This window comes from Rhinoraja longicauda, chromosome 14, assembly GCF_053455715.1.
Source record: "Rhinoraja longicauda isolate Sanriku21f chromosome 14, sRhiLon1.1, whole genome shotgun sequence".
NCBI lineage: Eukaryota > Metazoa > Chordata > Chondrichthyes > Rajiformes > Arhynchobatidae > Rhinoraja > Rhinoraja longicauda.
In genome coordinates this window covers 10,379,562-10,400,945 of record NC_135966.1, presented here as the reverse complement: position 1 = coordinate 10,400,945, position 21,384 = coordinate 10,379,562, and the positions used below count along the sequence as shown (strand labels likewise).

Below are 21,384 nucleotides of genomic sequence, written 5' to 3'. Positions count from 1 at the left end.
GCAAATGCTGGATTGTATCCTAGTGCAAATTCTATTCTATTCTGCATGGAAACACGAGCTGATTGCTGCATTTAATAAGACTGGGGTGATTATTTCCCTCCCCCCCCCAGCCATGCAATGCTGGTCGCTGACCCACGTAATTGTTACTGCTTTTATGCAGTTTACCCACCTTTGTGTGTGTGCATTGCATTGCTGGTGGCACCGTCTGAATTAATCTAAACCTTTATTAATTGAAATGTGCATGCAATTGCTTCCCTGATTGCTGTTTTCAGCGTTGGAAGCTACCATCGACTTTAAGAACAAGGTTGTTCTTGGTCAGTAATGGAGTCACATTCCCCGGCAGCCCTGGTGTGGTTGTCACCTAGCAACAGGCATTAAAAGTTGTTTCTATGTCTGAGATGGGTTTTTGAGTCGGTAAAGGGTGCAAAAATTGATAAATCTGACCCTGGTAATTCATGCGTTCGCAATGCAATCAGTTGTTGACATTTAGCTGTGGTACTCCACACATATTATTTTGGTGGTTTTGGACCTGTCACAGTCTGTCTGGGTGAAGTCTCCATGGTAATTGTTACTGTTGTCAGTGAGTGTTGAATTTAATGGCAGATCTGCGAAGAGGGATAATTTGGCTTCAAGTCAATCAACTGCAGAGTATACAGAAGAGCTATTTTTGTGTTTTTTATTAAATTCGCCTATTGTTAATTATCCCAGAAGGCTGCTTCGCTCAATGCTCCCAGTTTGTCACTATTGATTTATGCACTAGGACATTTTTATAATGATGTTTTACATTGTTTTAGTTTCGGGTTAATTACACAATCAAATTAGACATAACCGCTTCATTTCCTCCAAGTCATTTTCTTTTAGGAAATCGCAGCTTATTTATTGTTCCAAGGTATATAGGAAACGTTTAAGAAAACATGCTTACAATAATGCTAGATTGGTTAGAGAGTATAGCAGAACTCTGCTGTTTCCACAAAACAAGTACATCTCAAACCATTTTATTTGCAATTAATCTGGTTATATTTATTAGGTTCTCTTGTGATTTTTATTTTGTGGGGAATGATTAGTGTTTCTTAAAATAAGATTGCAGAACTCCACAGAGCCACATTGCTTTAGATGATCATTAAAAACTTTCAACCATCTGGTAATTGTGGCTGAGCTGGGAGCTAAGGCTGAGCTTGAATCTTAATCTGTGACAAACATCAACAAATTGGAGAGAGCATAAGGGAATGAAAAACATGGTATGTTTGTGACTTCTCATCCATTCTCATTGATTTACTCTGGAATTATGAAATAATTCTGAGTTTCAATTTCAGACAATTTAATATTTAAAAAAATCCTTTTTGAAGTTGAGGTTATGTTGATGAACTCTATTGCTGTTCTAACAACTTTTCATGATCTTCTTATAAAGGAGATGTATCTGTCTAACATCAAATAGCCCTTGCTTTCCCTCTCTCCATCCCCTCCCCTTCCCAGTTCTCCCACCAGTCTTACTGTCACCGACTACATTCTATCTCTGTCCCGCCCACTCCCCTGACATCAGTATGAAGAATGGGCTCGACGCGAAACATAGCCCATTCCTTCTCTCCAGAGATGCTGCCTGTCCCGCTGAGTTACTCCAGTATTTTGTGTCTACCTTAGATGTATCTGTCTGTTCGTCCTCCTCCCACTGTTCACTGTCCTTGGTTTATGAGCAGTGAACATAATGGTACTAATATTGCTACTTAGGCTGAAATTAGCTACAATGTACGATACAATCAATCTGACTGTCAAAGCCTGCTTCAGCAGGAGGAGATGAATGACCGACTGACTAGTTGACCGACTGGTTTCATTATTTTTCAGAGATACTATGTTAGGATATATGTCAGGTGTAATAGCTCATTACAGCAGCATTTTAATCCAAGGCTGTGATGTGACTTCCTTTCCAGGTGCATTGGAGATAATGTTTCAAAATTGTGCAGTTTCCTTAATTAGGATGCAATTGACATAAGAATCACTTACAGCGCTCATGAAAGATTTATATTTTGTATGCAAATATAACAAGTGGCACAATGGCACAGTTGGTAGAGCTACTGCCTCACAGCGCCAGAGACCCTGATTTGATCCTGACCTCAGGAGCTGTCTATGTGGAGTTTCCATGTTCTTCCTGTGACAGCCTGGGTTTCCTCCAGGTGCTCCAGTTGGTCTCCTCCCACATTCCAAATTGTAGGTCAATTAGCTTCTGTAAAGGACCTCTAGTGTGTAGGGAGAGGATGCGAAACTGGGGATAACATAGAACGGGTGTAAAGTGGTGATCGATGGTCGGTGTGGGCCAAAGGGCCTGTTTCCACATCATATCTTTCAATTCATTTCAGGCATGCATCAACCGTAACATGTTTTTTTTGTATATTTTTTTCCTTTCTTTACGGAAAACAGTACAGCGCAAAAATAAAACATGGTTACTGACGTTTGATTTTACATTTTAACTGTGCCCAGTCTAGTCCAATCATTGTGCCAAAGTCTATGCATGACGTAAATGTTATCAGCTGTGCTAAAAGTTGTAACTTTAAAAGTAAACTGGTATATTTGAAGTACTGAAATATAGGAATCAATACTACCGTAAGGAGAGGTAATTGAATCGGATAAAATTAAAGATCTATTGGCAACATTCAACATTTATAATGTAACATTACATCTCCAAGGACATTCCACAGAGCTTCGCATGCTCGAGTTATTCTCAAGTGCTTCACATATAATGCAATACTTTGAAGATCTTGAACTGCCATTTATTAATTATTAGACATAACCAGGTCTCGCAAACTGTCAACAAGGTAAGTAATATTTTTGATAGATTGCAAGTGAGAAAACTATTGACTAGAATAAGAGGACAACCTTTAGTTTCGTTTAGAGATGTAGCGCAGAAACAAGCCCTTCGGCCCACCGAGTCCGCACCGGTCAGTGAGCCCCGAACGTCAACATTCCACACACGAGGGACAATTTTTCACATTTTATACATTCATACCGGGCCAATTAACCTACAAACCTATATGTCTTTGGAGTGTGGGAGGAAACCAAAGATCTCGGAGAAAATCCACGCAGGTCACGGGAAGAACGTACAAACCCTGTACAGACGGCACCCGTAGTCAGCATTGAGCTCGGGTCTCTGGTGCTGTAAGGGAGTAGCTCTGCCGTTACGCCACTGTGCCGCCCACAACCCCTCAATAATAAGTCATGTTTGGATTCATCCCCATTCAGTTGAGAATCACTCGGTATTTTCCAAGTAATACAGAAATCCCTAAATATTGCACTCAAGATATGTACCAGATATGTAACGGACCGCAGGTAGACCCAAATGCAGCACACGGAACCAAGGAAGTAGTTTTAGAATGAGCTTTATTTCTACCTGCTCGTGGTCGGGGACAGAAGACTGAGGCGTTCACCAGGGCTATGACGAGGCATGAAGGTCGGGAGCAGGCAGGGTCGGCAACGGGAAATCAGTCCAAGAGAGAATGCTGGACAGTCTTGCATGAGGGCTAAGAACAATCTAGCAAAGAGTGTGTGTGCAGGAAGGGTTTATATGCTGGCTTGATTGGTGATCTGGAGCAGGTGAGTGAACAGGTGAGGGGAGTTGGCTTAACGTGGTGGGTGTGGCTGGCAGGTGAGTGAACAGGTCAGACTGACAAGATATGGTTCTATGCATCATGAATGGTGCGGAATTTTGCATTGCCATTTGAAGTAAATTAATGTGGTCAAAACTGAAATTTTGTCAATCTTGCAAGAAAAGGCATTTTAAACAATAGACAATAGCTGCAGGAGTAGGCCATTCGGCCCTTCGAGCCAGCACCACCATTCAATGTGATCATGGCTGATCATTCTCAATCAGTACCCCGTTCCTGCCTTCTTCCCATACCCCCTGACTCCGCTATCCTTAAGAGCTCTATCTAGCTCTCTCTTGAATGCATTCAGAGAATTGGCCTCCACTGCCTTCTGAGGCAGTGAATTCCACAGATTTACAACTCTCTGACTGAAAAAGTTTTTCCTCATCTCTGTTCCAAATGGCCTACCCCTTATTCTTAAACTGTGGCCCCTGGTTCTGGACTCCCCCAACATTGGGAACATGTTAAAATAATTTCACCACAATTTGTAGTTATCACAGTTTCACCTTGAAATTTGATGCATGGTTTATACTTCCAACAAAATAAATGTAGTTCATACTAAAATTGAGGTGCATTTTTAAGGTGCAATATATTCAAGGTATACAAGTTTTTTTTTAAGAGCAGACAACTGAATTGAGAATGGTTAATATTTGCGTTGTGGTATCGTCTTCATTGGAAACTGGGATGCAGTTAGATAAGCAATAATTGATTATAGCGACACTATATACAGTGATACCGATACTGACTAGCACTATCCTGCACACCAGGGGCAATTTACAATTTTGCTGAGGCCAATTGACCTACAAACCTGTATGTCTTTGGAGTGTGGGAGGAAACCGGAGCACCCGGAGAAAACCCACTCGCTCGCAGGAAGAATGTTCAAACTCTGTACAGAACACCCGGAGTCATGATCGAACTCAGGTCTCTGGCGCTGTGAGGCAACAACTCTACCGCTGTGCCACCGTGCCGCATAGAAACTTGCCAGACTTGTTGATCCTTGTAAATAAGCGAGTTCAGTATCTCGACTGCACATGCCCAGGTCGTAGGTCATTCATGATAAACATTCTCACCAGCTGAGGATACAGACCTGCGTTTCATCCGTATTTTCCAGTTTTGCTTCTTCGAGGTAAGAAAATACTGCTTTCAAAACTATTAACTAGGTGTATTTATGGTTAATTTGTACAAAGCTACGATGATTTTGTTGGTTTTATTGCTTTATGCTTCGGTGAGTGAGTGAACGAGATCGTGACGATGAATAACAAGCATTTTTTAGTGTTTTGGCAGAAACAGTTTCCCCGTTGCAAATTTACAGTTGTGGCTGTCACACACATTCCTCATCCACTTATTCAGGTGATACGTGCTGTTCCCACAGCCCAAAAGTGCACAAATTCACATGGCTTTGCCCAGTAACATCGAAAACAAAATAAATAACAAAGTCAATCATATGTTAATTCAAATAGGGTCCTGTAAGCATGTCCATTACATACCGGTCGGTACAAGTTACAATGCAAAAGGAAATGGTGCAAGTATATTGAACTAAATTATACAATCACAAGATTACAACAGAAAATCAGAATGTCAATTACTGTTTAAAATTATCCAGTGTTATGGGAATCAGAAGAGACATGATTAGTCAGGAGACTCGTGACTAAGTTTTGTACCACATAACTTTAGCTGCACATGCAGAACTCATTCAGAAGTCTATTGATAGTTATAGAAATCATACATTTCATTCCATTCTCCCCCCCCTCCAAAACAAAAAACAATAAAAAATGCTTGTTATTCATCGTCACGATCTCGTACACTCACTCACCAAAGCATAAAGCAATAAAACCAACAAAATCATCGTATTTTTGTGCAAATGAACCATAAATACACCCAGTTAATAGTTTTGAAAGCGGTATTTTCTTACCTCGAAGAAGCAAAACTGGAAAATACGGATGAAGCGCAGGTCTGTATAAACGCAGCAGCTCAGCCGGTGAGAATGTTTATCGCGAATGACCTAGGCATACGCAGTCGAGATACCGAACTCGCTTATTGTTTGCATATCTTTCGTTTCCTTGTTAAATGGTGCCAAGAGTTTCATGTAGTGTGGTTTTCTTTAGCCAAAGCGGGAATTAAAATTTCTATATGTCTTGTCAAGAATTCTTTACTAGCAGTGAAGAATTGTTCTTTGAGAACAATGAGCAATGCTTCTCCATTAACAAAAGATCTGAACTTATGATATATTTAATATTGCATTTTATTACATTATTGGGATATGGGGAGAAGTTGGGCACAGGTTACTGATTGTGGATGATCAGCCATGATCACAATGAATGGCGGTGCTGGCTCAAAGGGCCGAATGGCCGCCTCCTGCACCTATTTTCTTTGTTTCTATCAATCAATCAATCAATCAATCAATCAATCAATCAATCAATCAATCAATCAATCAATCAATCAATCAATCAATCAATCAATCAATCAATCAATCAATCAATCAATCAATCAATCAATCAATCAATCAATCAATCAATCAATCAATCAATCAATCAATCAATCAATCAATCAATCAATCAATCAATCAATCAATCAATCAATCAATCAATCAATCAATACTTTATTACAGACTCAAGGTCCAGATAAAAGCCAAGACATTACATATAATAAACATACAGAAGCACAATGTTACATACAAAAGCACAGTCAGTTACTAACAAATTACTAACAAAAGCACAATAAATTACATACAAGCACAGTGCATGGTTTAAAGCATCAGCTATCAGTGATCAACAACGAGACAACTATACCAATGTCTCCACAACTGTGCTGGTAGCATGTAGTACTAAACCTTATTAGTGATAATGCCAAGATGATCTCATTTTCAGATTCATTAATTCGGCATCTATGTTCTATGTTTCTATTTTTAAAGCCATGTGTATGTGTGAAATAATTTTTAAGGAAATGTTCTCACTCATCAGTAGACAGATTGGTATATCAATAATATCGTTCAATAATATTGTACGGCCAGTATCTTTTAGAAAGTTAGAAGTAAATTGTTTCGGTAGTTTAGTTTAGTTTAGAGATACAGCACAAAGCAGGCTCTTTGGCCCACCAGGTCCGAGCCGACCAGTGATCACCCTGCATACTAGCTTTATCCAACACACTAGGGACAATTTACAATCCTTACAAAAGCCAATAGACCTACAATCCTGTACATCTTTGGAGTGTGGGAGAAAACCCATGCAGATCACGGGGAGAACGTACAAACTCCATAAAGAAAGCACCCGTAGTCAGGATTGAACCCAGGTCTCTTGCTCTGTAGAGCAGCAACTCTACCGCTGCACCACCGGGCCACCAAAAATCTGCTGTTCTGTGGTGAAGGATGAAACATCCAAGTTGAAGGTCACGATATGAACGTACAGAACCTCGGGCGATATTCTGCTTTAATTCATTGACATTTGTAATCCAGGTCCAACACTGATTTTTCCGGCAATGGTGGTCTGGCGTGTCCTTTAGTCCAGACAAAATTACAAGAACACACTTGAAATCCCCCCCTGGAAGTCCTCACGAAAATGTGGTGCATAGGTCGGGTGAGGCGGCTGATCTTGACCTTATCGGGACTTTCTCCGCTGATCGGCGGGTCGAATTTGCCCCCTGTGACCGGGTATCTGGAACTCCAGCCCGGTCGGAGCCTGCAGATCCGTTCCCAGAGCCTCTTTTAAGGCCTACTTAGTGGTCCAGTATCTCGGAGGCCCGGGTCGGACGGAGGCGGCGCAAGTGTGCCTGTCCTCCCGCATTTTTGGCAGATTTGGCAAACCTTGGATTGGCTCAGTAGTCCTGTGGGACAAGAGGCATCTCGGCCCGATGTTTGCTGAACCTTTGTAGCTTTGTCGGCACCAGAAACATAGCGACTCTTTGTGTACTGCCTAGGTGAGGTCTGCTGTATGCTTTTCCTGGATTGTATGCAAAAACAAAGAATTTCCCTGTACCTAGGTACATTTGACAATAAAGTATCATTGAATCAAGCACCATATTCCCCTCCATTGACAGAGTCCACCGATTCCTCATTGACCTCTTCATCCAAATCCCTGCATTGGAGTGGAAGCAAGTCATTCTCAATCCTCGCCGACTACTGGGGGAAAACCTTCAGGATTTTGTCGAGTAGATGGCCAGGAAGCTGTTTCTGTCTCTCACAAGCAGTCGGTTAGAGAACCCATCATGTTTGCCACATAAATTTCAAGAGCTAAGAGAGTCCAGAGTGTTTTCATGTCCCAGATAGAACAAGAAAATTCTTACTTGCAGCAGCACAACAGAATATGTAAGCATAGTACAGTGTAAACACTATAATAAATGAGGAAAAAGCTCAGTATATATACAAAAACACACATATACATAGAAACGTAGAAAATAGGTGCAGGAGTAGGCCATTCGGCCCTTCGAGCCTGCACCACCATTCAATATGATCATGGCTGATCATCCAACTCAGTATCCCGTACCTGCCTTCTCTCCATACCCCCTGATCCCTTTAGCCACAAGGGCCACATCTAACTCCCTTTTAAATATAGCCAATGAACTGGCCTCAACTACCTTCTGTGGCAGAGAATTCCACAGATTCACCACTCTCTGTGTGAAAAAAAACGTTCTCATCTCGGTCCTAAAAGACTTCCCCCTTATCCTTAAACTGTGACCCCTTGTTCTGGACTTCCCCAACATCGGGAACAATCTTCCTGCATCTAGCCTGTCCAACCCCTTAAGAATTTTGTAAGTTTCTATAAGATCTACCTACATATGCACGAGATTCGTATATCAATGATGTTGTACTAAAAGAAAACAAGACTAGTTATAGTGCAGGCAGAAATGCTTTCAACACGTTCTCTAACAAATATTGTTTATTATAAGATTTATGTTGTTTGTTCAATTGATGCCAGAAACTAGTATCCCATGTCAATGTGAGAAGTGTGTTAATGAGATGCTGAACTAATAGGCAAGCATTTGCAGGCAGTAGATATTAGTCACTTTATGGCTTGGGTCATAAATCAGTTAGATGTTGGAGAATTAGGACTGAGTTCAATTTTTACAATGGTTCACTGGATTCTCTCAGCTTTATATAAACTATCAGCACAACCATGAAACCCGGTTTTGCTTGACGGCTATAATTTCATCGTCAAATGAAAATGCAATGCCATTCTGCTGGTGAACCATACCTAGATTGCTTCTTGCTGGCCTTCCATCTCTCACCATTCATAAACAAGAGCTTATCCACCCTTTCAACACTAGATGATGGTCTAAATCAAATTAGCTCTCAGTTCCTTTCTTGTTGAACACAGGTCTTCCAGGTCTTTTTCTTCGTAAATGGTGCCAAAATATGGAGACTGCGCATTTGTAGTGTGGTCGGGCTCACTGGTAGAGTTGTTGCCTCACAGCACCAGAAATCCGGGTTTGATCCTAACTACAGGTGCTGTCTGTACATTCTCCCCATGACCACATGGGTTTTCTCCGGGTGCCCCAGTTTCCTCCCACACTCCAAAGACGTACGGGTTTGTAAATTTATTGGCTACGTTAAAATGATAAATTATCCCTAGTGTGTGTGCGTGTGTAGGATAGTGCTAGTGTACATGGTGATCACTGGTCGGCACTGACTCGGTGGGCCGAATGGCCTCTTTCCGTGCTGTATCTCCAAACTAAACTAAAAAGAATTGCACTCTGCTGTGCATATGTGACAATAAAGAACCATTGAACCAATAAATCTAAATCCGTGTCACTGTGCTTACCCTTCACCCTGCTAAGTTTCTGTAACTTGTTAGAAGACCAAAAACTTTGCATCCATTCTTGCCTCGTTGTTAACAGCATTGGGTTTTGCTGGACTTCCTCCTTATTCTTCCCTTCGAGAACATTCTTAAAGACAGCCTTCTTTACTTCCTGATCTTTGATTTGGCATTTAATGTTGCTTAGATTCTGATTTTGTTTTTCTGGTGAGCACAACTTGTTAAGTTACAGAGAACCTGCTGCCAGTATAGCAAGATGACGCATGTTATTTTTTTCCCCAAAGTATTCGCAGTTATATAATCAGCTTACTGCAAACTTGAAAACAATCAACATTCCCGACTCTCACACTATTTAAAGGGCGGAGAAAAATGAGAATTTCTCCCATTTCATTCAATTTCTTCTTGCATAGCTGCTTAAAATGGTGGAAATTTGGAAAGCAGAAAGCTAGCCACAGGGTTTCTGCACTTTGCAATAAATCTCAGCATAAAGCATGTGGCTTATGGTCCATTTAAAGGTTGATTATCAGCTTAAAACATGAAGTGCTTGTGTTTTCTTTCACCTTTGCTGAGTTCAGTCACACAGGAAGGATTTGAGGGTTACTGTGAATAACAGGTGGAAGCTGAACTCTTGGGCACTGTAAGATCGAGCATAATATTTTTACTCAGTGTCTCACAGTTTAAAGCTTGGAGTTTCGTTTAGAGATACAATGCGGAAACAGGCCCTGCGGTCCACCGAGTCCACACCGACCTGTCATCCCCGCGCATTAACACTATCCTGCACACACTAGGGACAATGTACAATTATACCAAACCCAATTAACCTATAGACAATAGGTGCAGGAGTAGGCCATTCGGCCGTTCGAGCCAGCACCGCCATTCAATGTGATCATGGCTGATCATTCTCAATCAGTACCCCGTTCCTGCCTTCTCCCCATACCCCCTAACTCCGCTATCCTTAAGAGCTCTATCTAGCTCTCTCTTGAATACATTCCGAGAATTGGCCTCCACTGCCTTCTGAGGCAGAGAATTCCACAGATTCACAACTCTCTGACTGAAAACGTTTTTCCTCATCTCCGTTCTAAATGGCCTACCCCTTATTCTTAAACTGTGGCCCCTGGTTCTGGACTTCCCCAACATTGGTAACATGTATCCTGCCTCTAACGTCTCCAACCACTTAATAATCTTATACGTTTCGATAACATCCCCTCTCATCCTTCTAAATTCCAGTGTATTGGAATTCCTATAAACCTGTACGTCTTTGGAGTGTGGGAGGAAACCGGAGATCCCGGAGAAAACCCAAGCGGTCACGGGGAGAACGTACAAACTCAGTACAGACAGTACCTGTGGTCGGGATTGAATCCCGGGTCTCTGGCGCTGTAAAGCAGCAACTCTACCGCTGCGCCACCATGCCGCCCTGTTGTATAACTCAGTTCTCAGTGGGATTTAAGTTGGGGTTGAAGGAGTCATTCTCATTGCTAGTGTCTATTTTGAATGGGATCAGTGCTGAGTCTGAGGGAACCACTGGCAGTTCTAACTCGTAAGGTCTCTGTTTTATTCCGGTGATTCTGTTTTTACCGTGGTTTGGTTTAGGTCTTTGTGATCATCATGTCCAGCAGAGGGGGAAAGAAGAAAACGACCAAGATTTCACGGTCTGCAAAGGCCGGTGTCATTTTCCCCGTTGGGCGAATGTTACGTTACATCAAGAAAGGCCATCCAAAGTACAGAATTGGCATGGGTGCTCCAGTGTACATGGCCGCCGTTCTGGAGTACCTAACTGGTGAGTCAAAATATTGTCCAGGCCCCGTTAAAAAATAACATCCGGACAGGATTTTGGGAAGTATTTCATGGCACTATGTTCGGTTTAGTTTATTGTCAAATGTACTGAGGTACAGTGAAAAGCTTTTGTTGCGTGCTATCTGCTCAAATACAAAGTCTATATCCTCCCATCAAGGAAGAGCTTAAAAACGCACACCTTCAGATTCAGGGACAGTTTCTTCCCAGCTGTTATCAAGTCAAGTCAAGTCAAGTCAATTTAATTTGTATAGCACATTTAAAAACAACCCACATTGACCAAAGTGCTGTACATCTGATTAGGTACTAAGGAAAAAAAAAAGAAACATACAGTAGCACGCAAACATAACAGCACATACAAAACAGTTCACAGCGCCTCCTCAATGAACCTCAAACGCTAGGGAGTAGAAATAGGTTTTGAGCCTGGACTTAAAGGAGTCGATGGAGGGGGCAGTTCTGATGGGGAGAGGGATGCTGTTCCACAGTCTAGGAGCTGCAACCGCAAAAGCGCGGTCACCCCTGAGCTTAAGCCTAGACCGCGGGATAGTGAGTAGCCCCAAGTCGGCCGACCTGAGGGACCTGGAGTTAGAGAGGTGGGTTAGAAGATTTTTGATGTAGGGGGGGGGGAATGTCCATTTAGGGCTTTATACGTGAATAGGAGGAGCTTGAAGTTGATTCTGTACCGTACAGGGAGCCAGTGGAGAGAGGCCAGAATCGGCGTGATGTGGTCCCTTTTATGGGTACCCGTCAGGAGTCTCGCTGCGGCGTTTTGGACCAGTTGCAGGCGGGACAGGGAAGATTGGCTGATCCCAGTGTATAGGGAGTTGCAGTACTCTAGGCGGGAGGAAATGAAAGCGTGAATGATTTTTTCAGTGTCGTCGAATTGGAGGAAAGGTTTGATTTTAGCTATGGTTCGAAGTTGGAAGAAGCTGGCTTTTACCACAGCGTTGACTTGCTTATCAAATTTTAATGCAGAGTCAAATATCACGCCGAGGTTTTTGTCATGCGGTTTGACTAGGCAGGATAGGCTTCCAAGACTGCCTGTTATCGATTTGATGGAGTCGGGGGGGCCGAATAGGATGACCTCAGACTTGCTCTCATTTAATTGGAGGAAGTTCTGTGCCATCCAACATTTTATGTCCTCAAGGCAGTGTAAGAGGCTGTTTAAATTTGACTGGTTGTTGGGTTTCAGGGGGAGGAAAAGCTGAGTGTCATCGGCATAGCAGTGGAAAGAAATGCCGTGCCTTTGAATGATTTGGCCAAGGGGGAGCATGTATAGAGAGAAGAGAATGGGGCCTAGGATGGAGCCTTATGGAACTCCGCAGGAGAGGCTAGCTGGGGAAGAGGAATAACTGCCTATGTTGATGGCGAAACTCCTATCTTTGAGGTAGGAAGCGAACCAGCTCAGGGCAGTGCCATCAATGCCAACCGCGTACCGGAGACGGTCAATAAGGATGGTGTGGTCCACTGTATCGAACGCTGCGCTGAGGTCGAGAAGGAGCAGGATTGCACAGTCGCCGGTGTCGATGGCGAGAAGCAGGTCGTTGTGTACCTTCAACAAGGCAGACTCTGTGCTGTGGTGGGCTCTGAAACCTGACTGGAAACTTTCCAGGATGGAAATTGAACCATCAGGCAATTGAACCATCCCATCACCAACTCAATAGTGGTCCTGGCCTCCAATCTACCTCATTGGAGACCCTCGAACAATCTTTAATTTGACTTTACTGGACTTTATCTTGCACTAAACGATATTCCCTTCATCCTGTATTTGTACCCTGTGGTCAGCCTGATTGTAATCGTGTATAGTCTTTCCGCTGACTGGATAGCACGCAGTTAAAAAAAAGCTTTTCACTGTACCTCTATAGGTGACAAACTGAACAAAACTTTTGTCATGTGCTATCCAGCCAAAGACAAAAGCTATGCATAATTACATTCAAGCTGTCTGCAGTGGACAGACATCTTACAACATTTAGTGCAAGATGATGTCTCTGTAACTTCAACTGGTTTTGGGTAGTCTTACGTTATAGCAAAATATTTGATGCTGGCTGAAAGCAGTGATCATTATAATGAGACAGGAACACAAATGTTTTGCTGCACCATGTCAAGATTACATTGATTAAACAGAAGTAAAACAATTCCAGGCCAGGAAATATTCAATTTCAGTCAGAGCAAGTCTTCAGTGGGGGAAAGAACATAAATATCTCTGATGGGTTAAAAATAGGAGACAAATGGGATGGCAAAATGAGGTCGGACGGGGTATTGGGAGGCATTTCATAGAGAATGTGTATCATATAAAACACTTTACTGTTCGATTCACCTTTACCCCGTTGAGGACAGTGGACTTTGTCTATGGTGCGCTACAATGCTGAGAACTATATATTGCACTCCAGTTCAGTTCAGTTTTTTTTATGGTCACGTTTACTGTCGTACAGTGAAAAGCTTTAGTTGCATGCTAACCAGTCAGCAGAAAGACAAAATATGATTACAGTCGAGCCATTTACAACGTATAGATACCTGATAAGAAAATAACGTTTCGTTCAAGGTAAAGCCAGCAAAGTTCGATCAAGGAAAGTCCGAGGGTCACCAATGAGGTAGATAGTAGTTCAGCACTGGTTGTGGTAGGATGATTCAGTTGCCTAATAACAGCTGGGAAGAAACTGTCCCTGAATCTGGAGGTGTGCGCTTTCACACTTCTGTACTTTTTGCCTGATGGGAGAAGGGAGAAGAGGGAGTGGCCAGGGTGCGACTCGCCTTGATTATGCTGCTGGTCTTGCCGAGGCAGTGTGAGGTATAAATGGAGTCAATGGAAGGGAGGTTGGTGTGTGTGATGGTCTTCCCCCTTGCTCTATCTATTGTACTGGAGTTTGAACGAATTGTATCTACAGTATGCATGGTAGATCTGATTTGTTTGCGTCGCATCAAAACAAAGCTTTTCAATGTACCTCGGTGCACGTGACAATAATAAACCTAAATCTCTTGTCCAAATTTCAATGTACGCAATATAATTTATGTACAAGATCTCTGTGTAGATTAAATGTGTAGGAAGGAACTGCAGTTGCTGGTTTACATCGAAGATAGACACAAAATGCTGGGGTAACTCAGCGGGACAGGCAGCATCTCTGGAGAGAAGGAATGGGTGACGTTTTGAAGCGAGACCCTTCTTCAGACTGAAGAAGGGTCCCGCATCAAATCATCACCCATTCCTTCTCTCCTGAGATGCTGCCTGTCCTGCTGAGTTACTGCAGCATTTTGTGTCTACCTCTGTGTAGATTGATGGCTTGTAATTCTGTGCAGCACAGCATCTTTTAACACGTCCCATTATAGCAGCAAAATTAGATTTTGCTGGGGCATTCTCAAGAGCTTCAGTGTCCAACTGCCAAGTATTTGCTGTTCTTTGCTTGGGAAAAATTCAGTTCAACTGCTCACCTTATTTCTTGCATGGCGACAATGATTTGGTTAAAGTACCTTTTAAAGTAGTTATAATGCTGTCCACCAGGGGAGTGAGTCCAGGAGGACTTTCACAGTGAATTTGTCCCAACTGAGAATTGCTAAAATGTAAATATAATCATATAAATTGTACTCATTCGTGAGCTTTAAATTGGAAAAGTCAGTTTTTTTCTGGATCTTTTAAATCCAAAATTGAGTACTGTGGATGAAACGATTTCTGTAGTTTTTTAAGGTATTAAAAATGTTCGATTGGAAAACAAGAACTCCCATTAACTTTGCCTTGAAAGCTCCCATTAGGACGAGGTTAATACCTTATCTGAATCTGGTTAATACATTGTTTCACATAGCTAGTATAAATCTTTATATATTTATATAGATATATTACTAAAACTCTCATTTTGTTTGTGGGTTTGTCGGTACTTGGATATATTTGATATTTGTTCTGGAAAATACAGCCAAAACAGTACACGATAGCGCGACAATTTTAGGCCCACCCTACCCACTATTCCCCCGCGGTCTCAATAAATCAAGATTTGTTACTTTTTAAAAACAATGAACTTAATAAACTTTAATAAACGCGCTTCCCCCCGCCGGGAGGACTGGCGCCCGTCCCAGCATGCCCCGCGCCTGACCCTCCCGAGGGTCAAACAAGATGGCCTTCGCCGGCGTTCCCTGCCGAGCTGCAGGAGACGTTGAGGAATCCACGGCTCGCTCTGCTCGCAGTACTGGCCGCACGGGGCCGAAGTGAGCGGCTCCCTCTCCCCATCCCTGTAACCCCCTCGCCCGCCCCCGGATCCGGGGGACACTTCCCGGCCGTTAACAGGTCCACGGATCGTCAGTTGGGGGAGGGTTGCAGGAGCGGTTTCCACCCAACGGGGGATACCGCGCCCGCAGGACAGCCCGCAGCAGAGATATGCACCCAGCGTCTAATAGATCCTAAATCCAAATGGAGTCTCGCATACTGCCTTGCTTTACAGTGTACAAACTGATATATGCCTGTGAGAAAATTAATTGCAGAAAAATGAACATTATTTTTATGAAACTCATTCATGCTTAGTTTAGTTTAGAGATACAGTGGGGAAATAAGCCCTTCGGCCCACCGAGTCCGCGCCAACCAGCAATCCTACACACACAAGGGATAATTTACAATTTTACCAAGCCAATTAGCCTACAAACCTGTACGTCTTTGGAGCATGGGAAACCAGAGATTCCGGAGAAAACCCTCGCTGGTCACAGGGCAAAGGTACAAACTCCATACAGACAAACAGCCGCAGTCAGGATAGAACTCGGGTTCCTGGCGCTGCAAGGCACCAACTCCACCGCCGTCAAACCCTGCATGGGGTTTCTATGTTTCTATGTTTTAGACAATAGACAATAGACAATAGGTGCAGGAGGAGGCCATTCGGCCCTTCGAGCCAGCACCGCCATTCAATGTGATCATGGCTGATCATTCTCAATCAGTACCCCGTTCCTGCCTTCTCCCCATACCCCCTGACTCCGCTATCCTTAAGAGCTCTATCTAGCTCTCTTGAATGCATTCAGAGAATTGGCCTCTACTGAGGCAGAGAATTCCTCATTTTGTAGGTTAATTGGCTTCGGTAACATTGTAAAATTGTTCCTAGTGTGTAGGACAGTGTTAGTGAATGGGGGTCGATGGGCGGCATGGACACACGTGGGCCAAAGGGCCTGTTTCGGCGCTGTATTTCTAAAAACTAAAACTAAATCACTTACTATTCATAGAAAATTTTGCTGATTGCAGGATTCCAGTTGCATTTATACAACTTAAAGAAGAGTTTACTGTATGGGATGTAATATGACTTCTGTTTACTGATGCTCAAGCATGCCAGTTTTCTTTTGTGTTCTGCATACAAGCCAATCTAACTCCATTGACCATGATTTTAATGAACTAAAATAACAAATTTTCAGCTGAAATTTTGGAGCTGGCTGGAAACGCAGCGAGAGACAACAAAAAGGGAAGGGTGACCCCCAGGCACATCCTGCTGGCTATTGCAAACGATGAAGAACTGAACCAGGTTCGTGGTGGTCTTTAGATTTGCTGATGTTTTGTTGTGTGATTTCCTTACTGTGTGCAAAAGCAAAAAGTTGTTAAAGCATTTGTTTATCAAAGCAATTATTTGTGATTCCTTTACTAAAGAAGTTAACAAGATAGAGAGCAGTGGAAGATATGTGTTAAACAAGTAATCATAGATCATACAGTGTGGAAATAGGCCCTTCGGCCCTACTTGCCCAACCTGTCCCAGCTACACTAGTCCCATGAGATTGTCTGAAAAGATGTCCTTAGTGGGAGGCACATACAGAAATCTTGAAAGTTAATTTACCAAGATAACAGAGGTGCTGCAATTAGAGCTGCTGCATCTCAGCGCCAGAGACCCTGGTTCGATCCTGACCTCGGGTGCTGCCTGTGTGGAGTTTGCACCTTATCTCTGTGACCACGTGGGTTTTCTCTCGACGCTCTGGTTTCCTCCCACAGTCCAAAGATGTGTGAGTTTGTAGGTTAATTGGTCACTGTACATTGTATTCATTCCCTACTGTGCAGGAAATGAATGCGAAAGTGGGGCAACATAGAACTAATGTGAACGGGTGATCGAGCCAAATTTCAATGCTGTATCTTTCAATCAATCAATAAATCAATCAAAGCAGTATATTTACATAGTAACAGTTGGCTCCTTCAACTTTACCAATGCCTTTTGTATCATGCCAAGGCATATTGCAACATTTTTGCAGATTAGAAACTGTTCACTTTACTGCTTGTTCATGGGATCCTTCATAACGAAACTAGTAATTTTGCAACATTGATGGCTTCTATTTCTCCTTTCTTAAATTCAGAACACCAGTCACTCGTTAAACGGCAGCATGGTAGAGCGAAGCTTAATGCTGTCATCTCACAGCTTCATGGAGCTGAGTTCGACCCAGGCCCATACAGAGAGAGTATATGCAGAGATTGTGTGTGCTCTCTGTGACCTTGTGGGTTTCTTCTGGGTGTTCCAGTTTCTTCCTGCACATCATAATATTTTGGTCGGTTTGTTGGTCACTGTAAATTACTCTCTAACGTAGGTTAATGCAAAAAAAACATACAGAAGGGAAATTGTTGGGCTGGTGAGCGAAAGAATATGTTGCAGGATTATAAGAAAATAACCAGTGAATGTGGGAGATTAGGACTGATGCTCTGAGTGTTAGCACAGACCCAGTGGGCCAAATGGCCTCCTTTTAAAAAAGGAGTCAAATTAGTTACATGAATTCTTGTTAATATGCCTGATAGCCAAAACTGCCACATTGGTATTGCGATTGCTTTTCATATCGGCACAGCAGTAGAATTGCTGCTAGACAGCGGCAGAGATCCAGTTTCGATCCTGTCTACAGGTGCTGTCCATACGGAGTTTGTACATTCTCCCTGTGACCACGTGGGTTATCTCCGGGTGTTCTGGTGTCCTCCTACACTTCAAAGACGTACAGGTTGATAGGTTAAGTGGCTTCAGTAAGTGTAAAATTGTCCCTAGTGTGCAAGATAGTGCTAGTGTACGGGGTGATCGCTGATCGGCACGGGCCCGGATGGCCGAAGGGCCTGTTTTTACACTGTATCTCTAAAGTCTGCATCTAGTGGTTGATTTGCATAATCCTGTGGAAATATTAATGAACATATGGTGGAATCAAGACAGTAAAGTAAAGAATGCAGCTTTCGTGACAATGACCTTGTTAAGTCAGCCCTTGTTTTCTGGGGAAGAATGATCAGCTGTTGCTTAATTTCTGCCTCAAAATTTAGTTTTGTAATCCTGATGGGCAGACAGTGACGCAGTGGTCGAGTTGCTGACTTACAGCGCCAGAGACCTGCGTTTGCTCCTGACCACGGGTGCTGTCTGTACGCAGTTTGTGTAGGTTCTCCCTGTGACCACGTGGGTTTTCTCTTGGTGCTCCGGTTTCCTCCCACATTCCAAAGACGTGTATAAAATCATGAGAGGAATAGATCGGGTAGATGCACAGTCTCTTGCCCATAGTAGGTGAATTGAGGACCAGAGAATATAGGTTTAAGATGAAGGGGAAAAGATTTAATAGGAATCTGAGGGGTAACTTTTTCACACAAAGGATGGTGGGTGTGTGGAACAAGCTGCCTGAGGAGGTAGTTGAGGCAGGGACTATCCCAACATTTAAGAAACAGTTAGACAGGTACATGGATAGGACAGGTTTGGAGGGATCTGGACCAAACGCAGGCAGGTGGGATTAGTGTAGCTGGGACATGTTGGCTGGTGTGGGCAAGCTGGGCCGAAGGACCTGTTTCCATGCTGCATCACTCTATGACTCTATGCAGGTTAATTGCCTTTTGTAAATTGTCCCTAGTTAGTAGGATAGAACTAGTGTAGTTTATCGCTGGTTGGCGTGGACTCGGTGGGCCAGAGGGCCTCTTTCCACCTTGTATCTCTGAATAGTTTCTGTATCCTGCATCATGGTGTCCACATGCTCCTCCATACACTCCACAAACAAGTTGATTCCGTGAACTTTGAGCTACGATTGAATAAGATTCTTTTGAAGTAAGAGTTTCTCACTGTTTATTTCGATTTGATGTTGTTTGAATAAGTGGTGGAAATATGATATTTATCAAAGGTGGACACAAAATGCTTGAGTAACTCAGCGGGACAGGCAGCATCTCCGGAGAGAAGGAATGGGTGACGTTTTGGGTCGAGACCCTTCTTCAGACCCGAACCGAAATGTCACCCATTCCTTCTCTCCAGAGATGCTGCCTGCCCGGCTGAGTTACTCCAGCATTTTGTGTCTACCTTCGATTTAAACCAGCACCTGCAGTTCTTTCCTACACATGATCTATATCAAACTTTTTCATAGTAAAAAAATGGAGTTAAGCTAACTTTTGGCCCCTTTTTCCCAGCTGCTCAAAGGCGTCACTATAGCGAGTGGAGGCGTCCTACCAAACATCCACCCGGAACTGTTGTCTAAGAAACGAGGGTCCAAAGGAAAACTTGAAGCCATCATCACCCCACCCCCAGTTAAAAAAGCAAAGTCCTCGCAATCTACAAAGAAAATTGCAGGAAAGAAGGGCAAAAAGGGGGCAGGAAAAGGGGCTAAGGTACAAATTTATATTACCTCTTACAAAATTTGATTTTCTGATGTAGAAGAACCTATTATTTCCTTTGAGCAGATTCTGCTATAAAAGATAAGACAGTTTCATCTCAACGATGTTGGCACTCAGAGGCCATTTTATGTATCTGGGATCAACTCCCCCTCCCATTCCCAATCTGACTTTTCTGTCCTGGGCCTCCTCCATTGTCAGAGTGAGGCCCAGCGCAAATTGGAGGAACAGCACCTCATATTTCGCTTGGGTAGTTTACACCCCAGCGGTATGAACATTGGCTTCTCCAGCTTCAAATAGCCCTTGCTTTCCCTCTCTATCCCCTCCCCTTCCCAGTTCTCCCACCAGTCTTACTGTCTCCGACTACATTCTGTCTCTGTCCCGCCCACTCCCCTGACATCAGTCTGAAGAAGGGTCTCGACCCGAAATGTCCCCCATTCCTTCTCTCCAGAGATGCTGCCTGTCCCGCTGAGTTACTCCAGCATTTTGCGTCTACCTTACATGAAATAACAGAGCAGATTTCAGCAGGAGGTAGAAAATCCATGCTGTTAAGTGCAATTGGTGCAAGACCATAAGACGCTGAATTTTGCCATTCAGCCCATCGAGTCTACTCCGCCATTCGATCATGGTTGATCTATTTTTCACTCTCAACCCCATTCTCCTACCTTCTCCCCATAACCTTTGACGCCTTTCGTAATCAAGAACCTATCAATCTCCACTTTAGTCAAGTCAAGTCAAGTCAATTTTATTTGTATAGCACATTTAAAAACAACCCACGTTGACCAAAGTGCTGTAAATCAGTTCAGGTACTAAGAAACGAACATACAATGGCACACAAACATAACAGCACATACATAAACAGTTCACAGCCCCCGCTAAAACATCCTAAGTCTTGGCCTCCACAGCCGTCTGTGGCAATGAATTCCACACTTATATTGGGAGTGAGTTCCTCATGCCTAGATATATTGGACGGTAGACACCCTCAAAAGTCGAAGGGAAATGGCTTATCTGTCTCTGCATATTACAGACAAATTATAAACCTAATGACTGTGTATATTCAAAGATCACACATCTCCACATAAATTGGAAAGGTAATCAGTCCGCTCAAATTCCAAGTTAATTGAAAAATGCACCTTGCCACTGACTTTGTGCAGTGACGTATTTCTATAACCATTCATAACAAGAAACACTAAGATTAACAAAACTCCTAATCCTCACAGCAAATACATTTCTCCTACCATGGGAGACTAGATGCTGGAATCTGGAACAAAAAACAAACTGCTGGAGTAACTCAGCGAGTCAGTAGGAATCGGTGTTGGGGAAGGTTCAATGATTCTTTACTGCCACGTATGCACCGCACAGGGGAATTGTTTTTGCATACTTACACATGCACAAGTCGCCATGCTTTGGCACCATTTACACAAAGAAAAAGTCCAAAGTCCACATGCTGGATGTACTGGAGTGCCCCCCCCCACCGATCCAGGTAAGCCCCAGGCTGCTTGCGGGCCTCCTCCGTCGCCCTCCGCCCGCCAACCAACGTCCCTCTCCTCGCCCGACCGTCCTTGTGTCCCCGAGGGTGCCTCGTGCAGCCAACCTTGAAGGTGCTGGAGGTAATACCCGGTCCCTCTCCCACCAGCCCACTCTCGTCTGTCATCCCCTCCTCTTCTAC

The 21,384-nt window shown here is 43.3% G+C and overlaps 1 protein-coding gene across 5 annotated transcripts in view; it reads left to right on the top strand.

Annotated features, from left to right (window-relative positions):
* Positions 1 to 21,384, top strand: part of macroh2a1 (macroH2A.1 histone) — a 39,005-nt gene that overhangs the window by 1,612 nt on the left and 16,009 nt on the right. For all 5 annotated transcript variants that reach the window (XM_078411400.1, XM_078411399.1, XM_078411403.1 and 2 more), the window contains exons 2-4: positions 10,970 to 11,156; positions 16,544 to 16,650; positions 19,515 to 19,712. In XM_078411400.1, the coding sequence (XP_078267526.1) occupies positions 10,970 to 11,156; positions 16,544 to 16,650; positions 19,515 to 19,712 (492 nt within the window). The remainder of the gene's footprint in view (positions 1 to 10,969; positions 11,157 to 16,543; positions 16,651 to 19,514; positions 19,713 to 21,384) is intronic.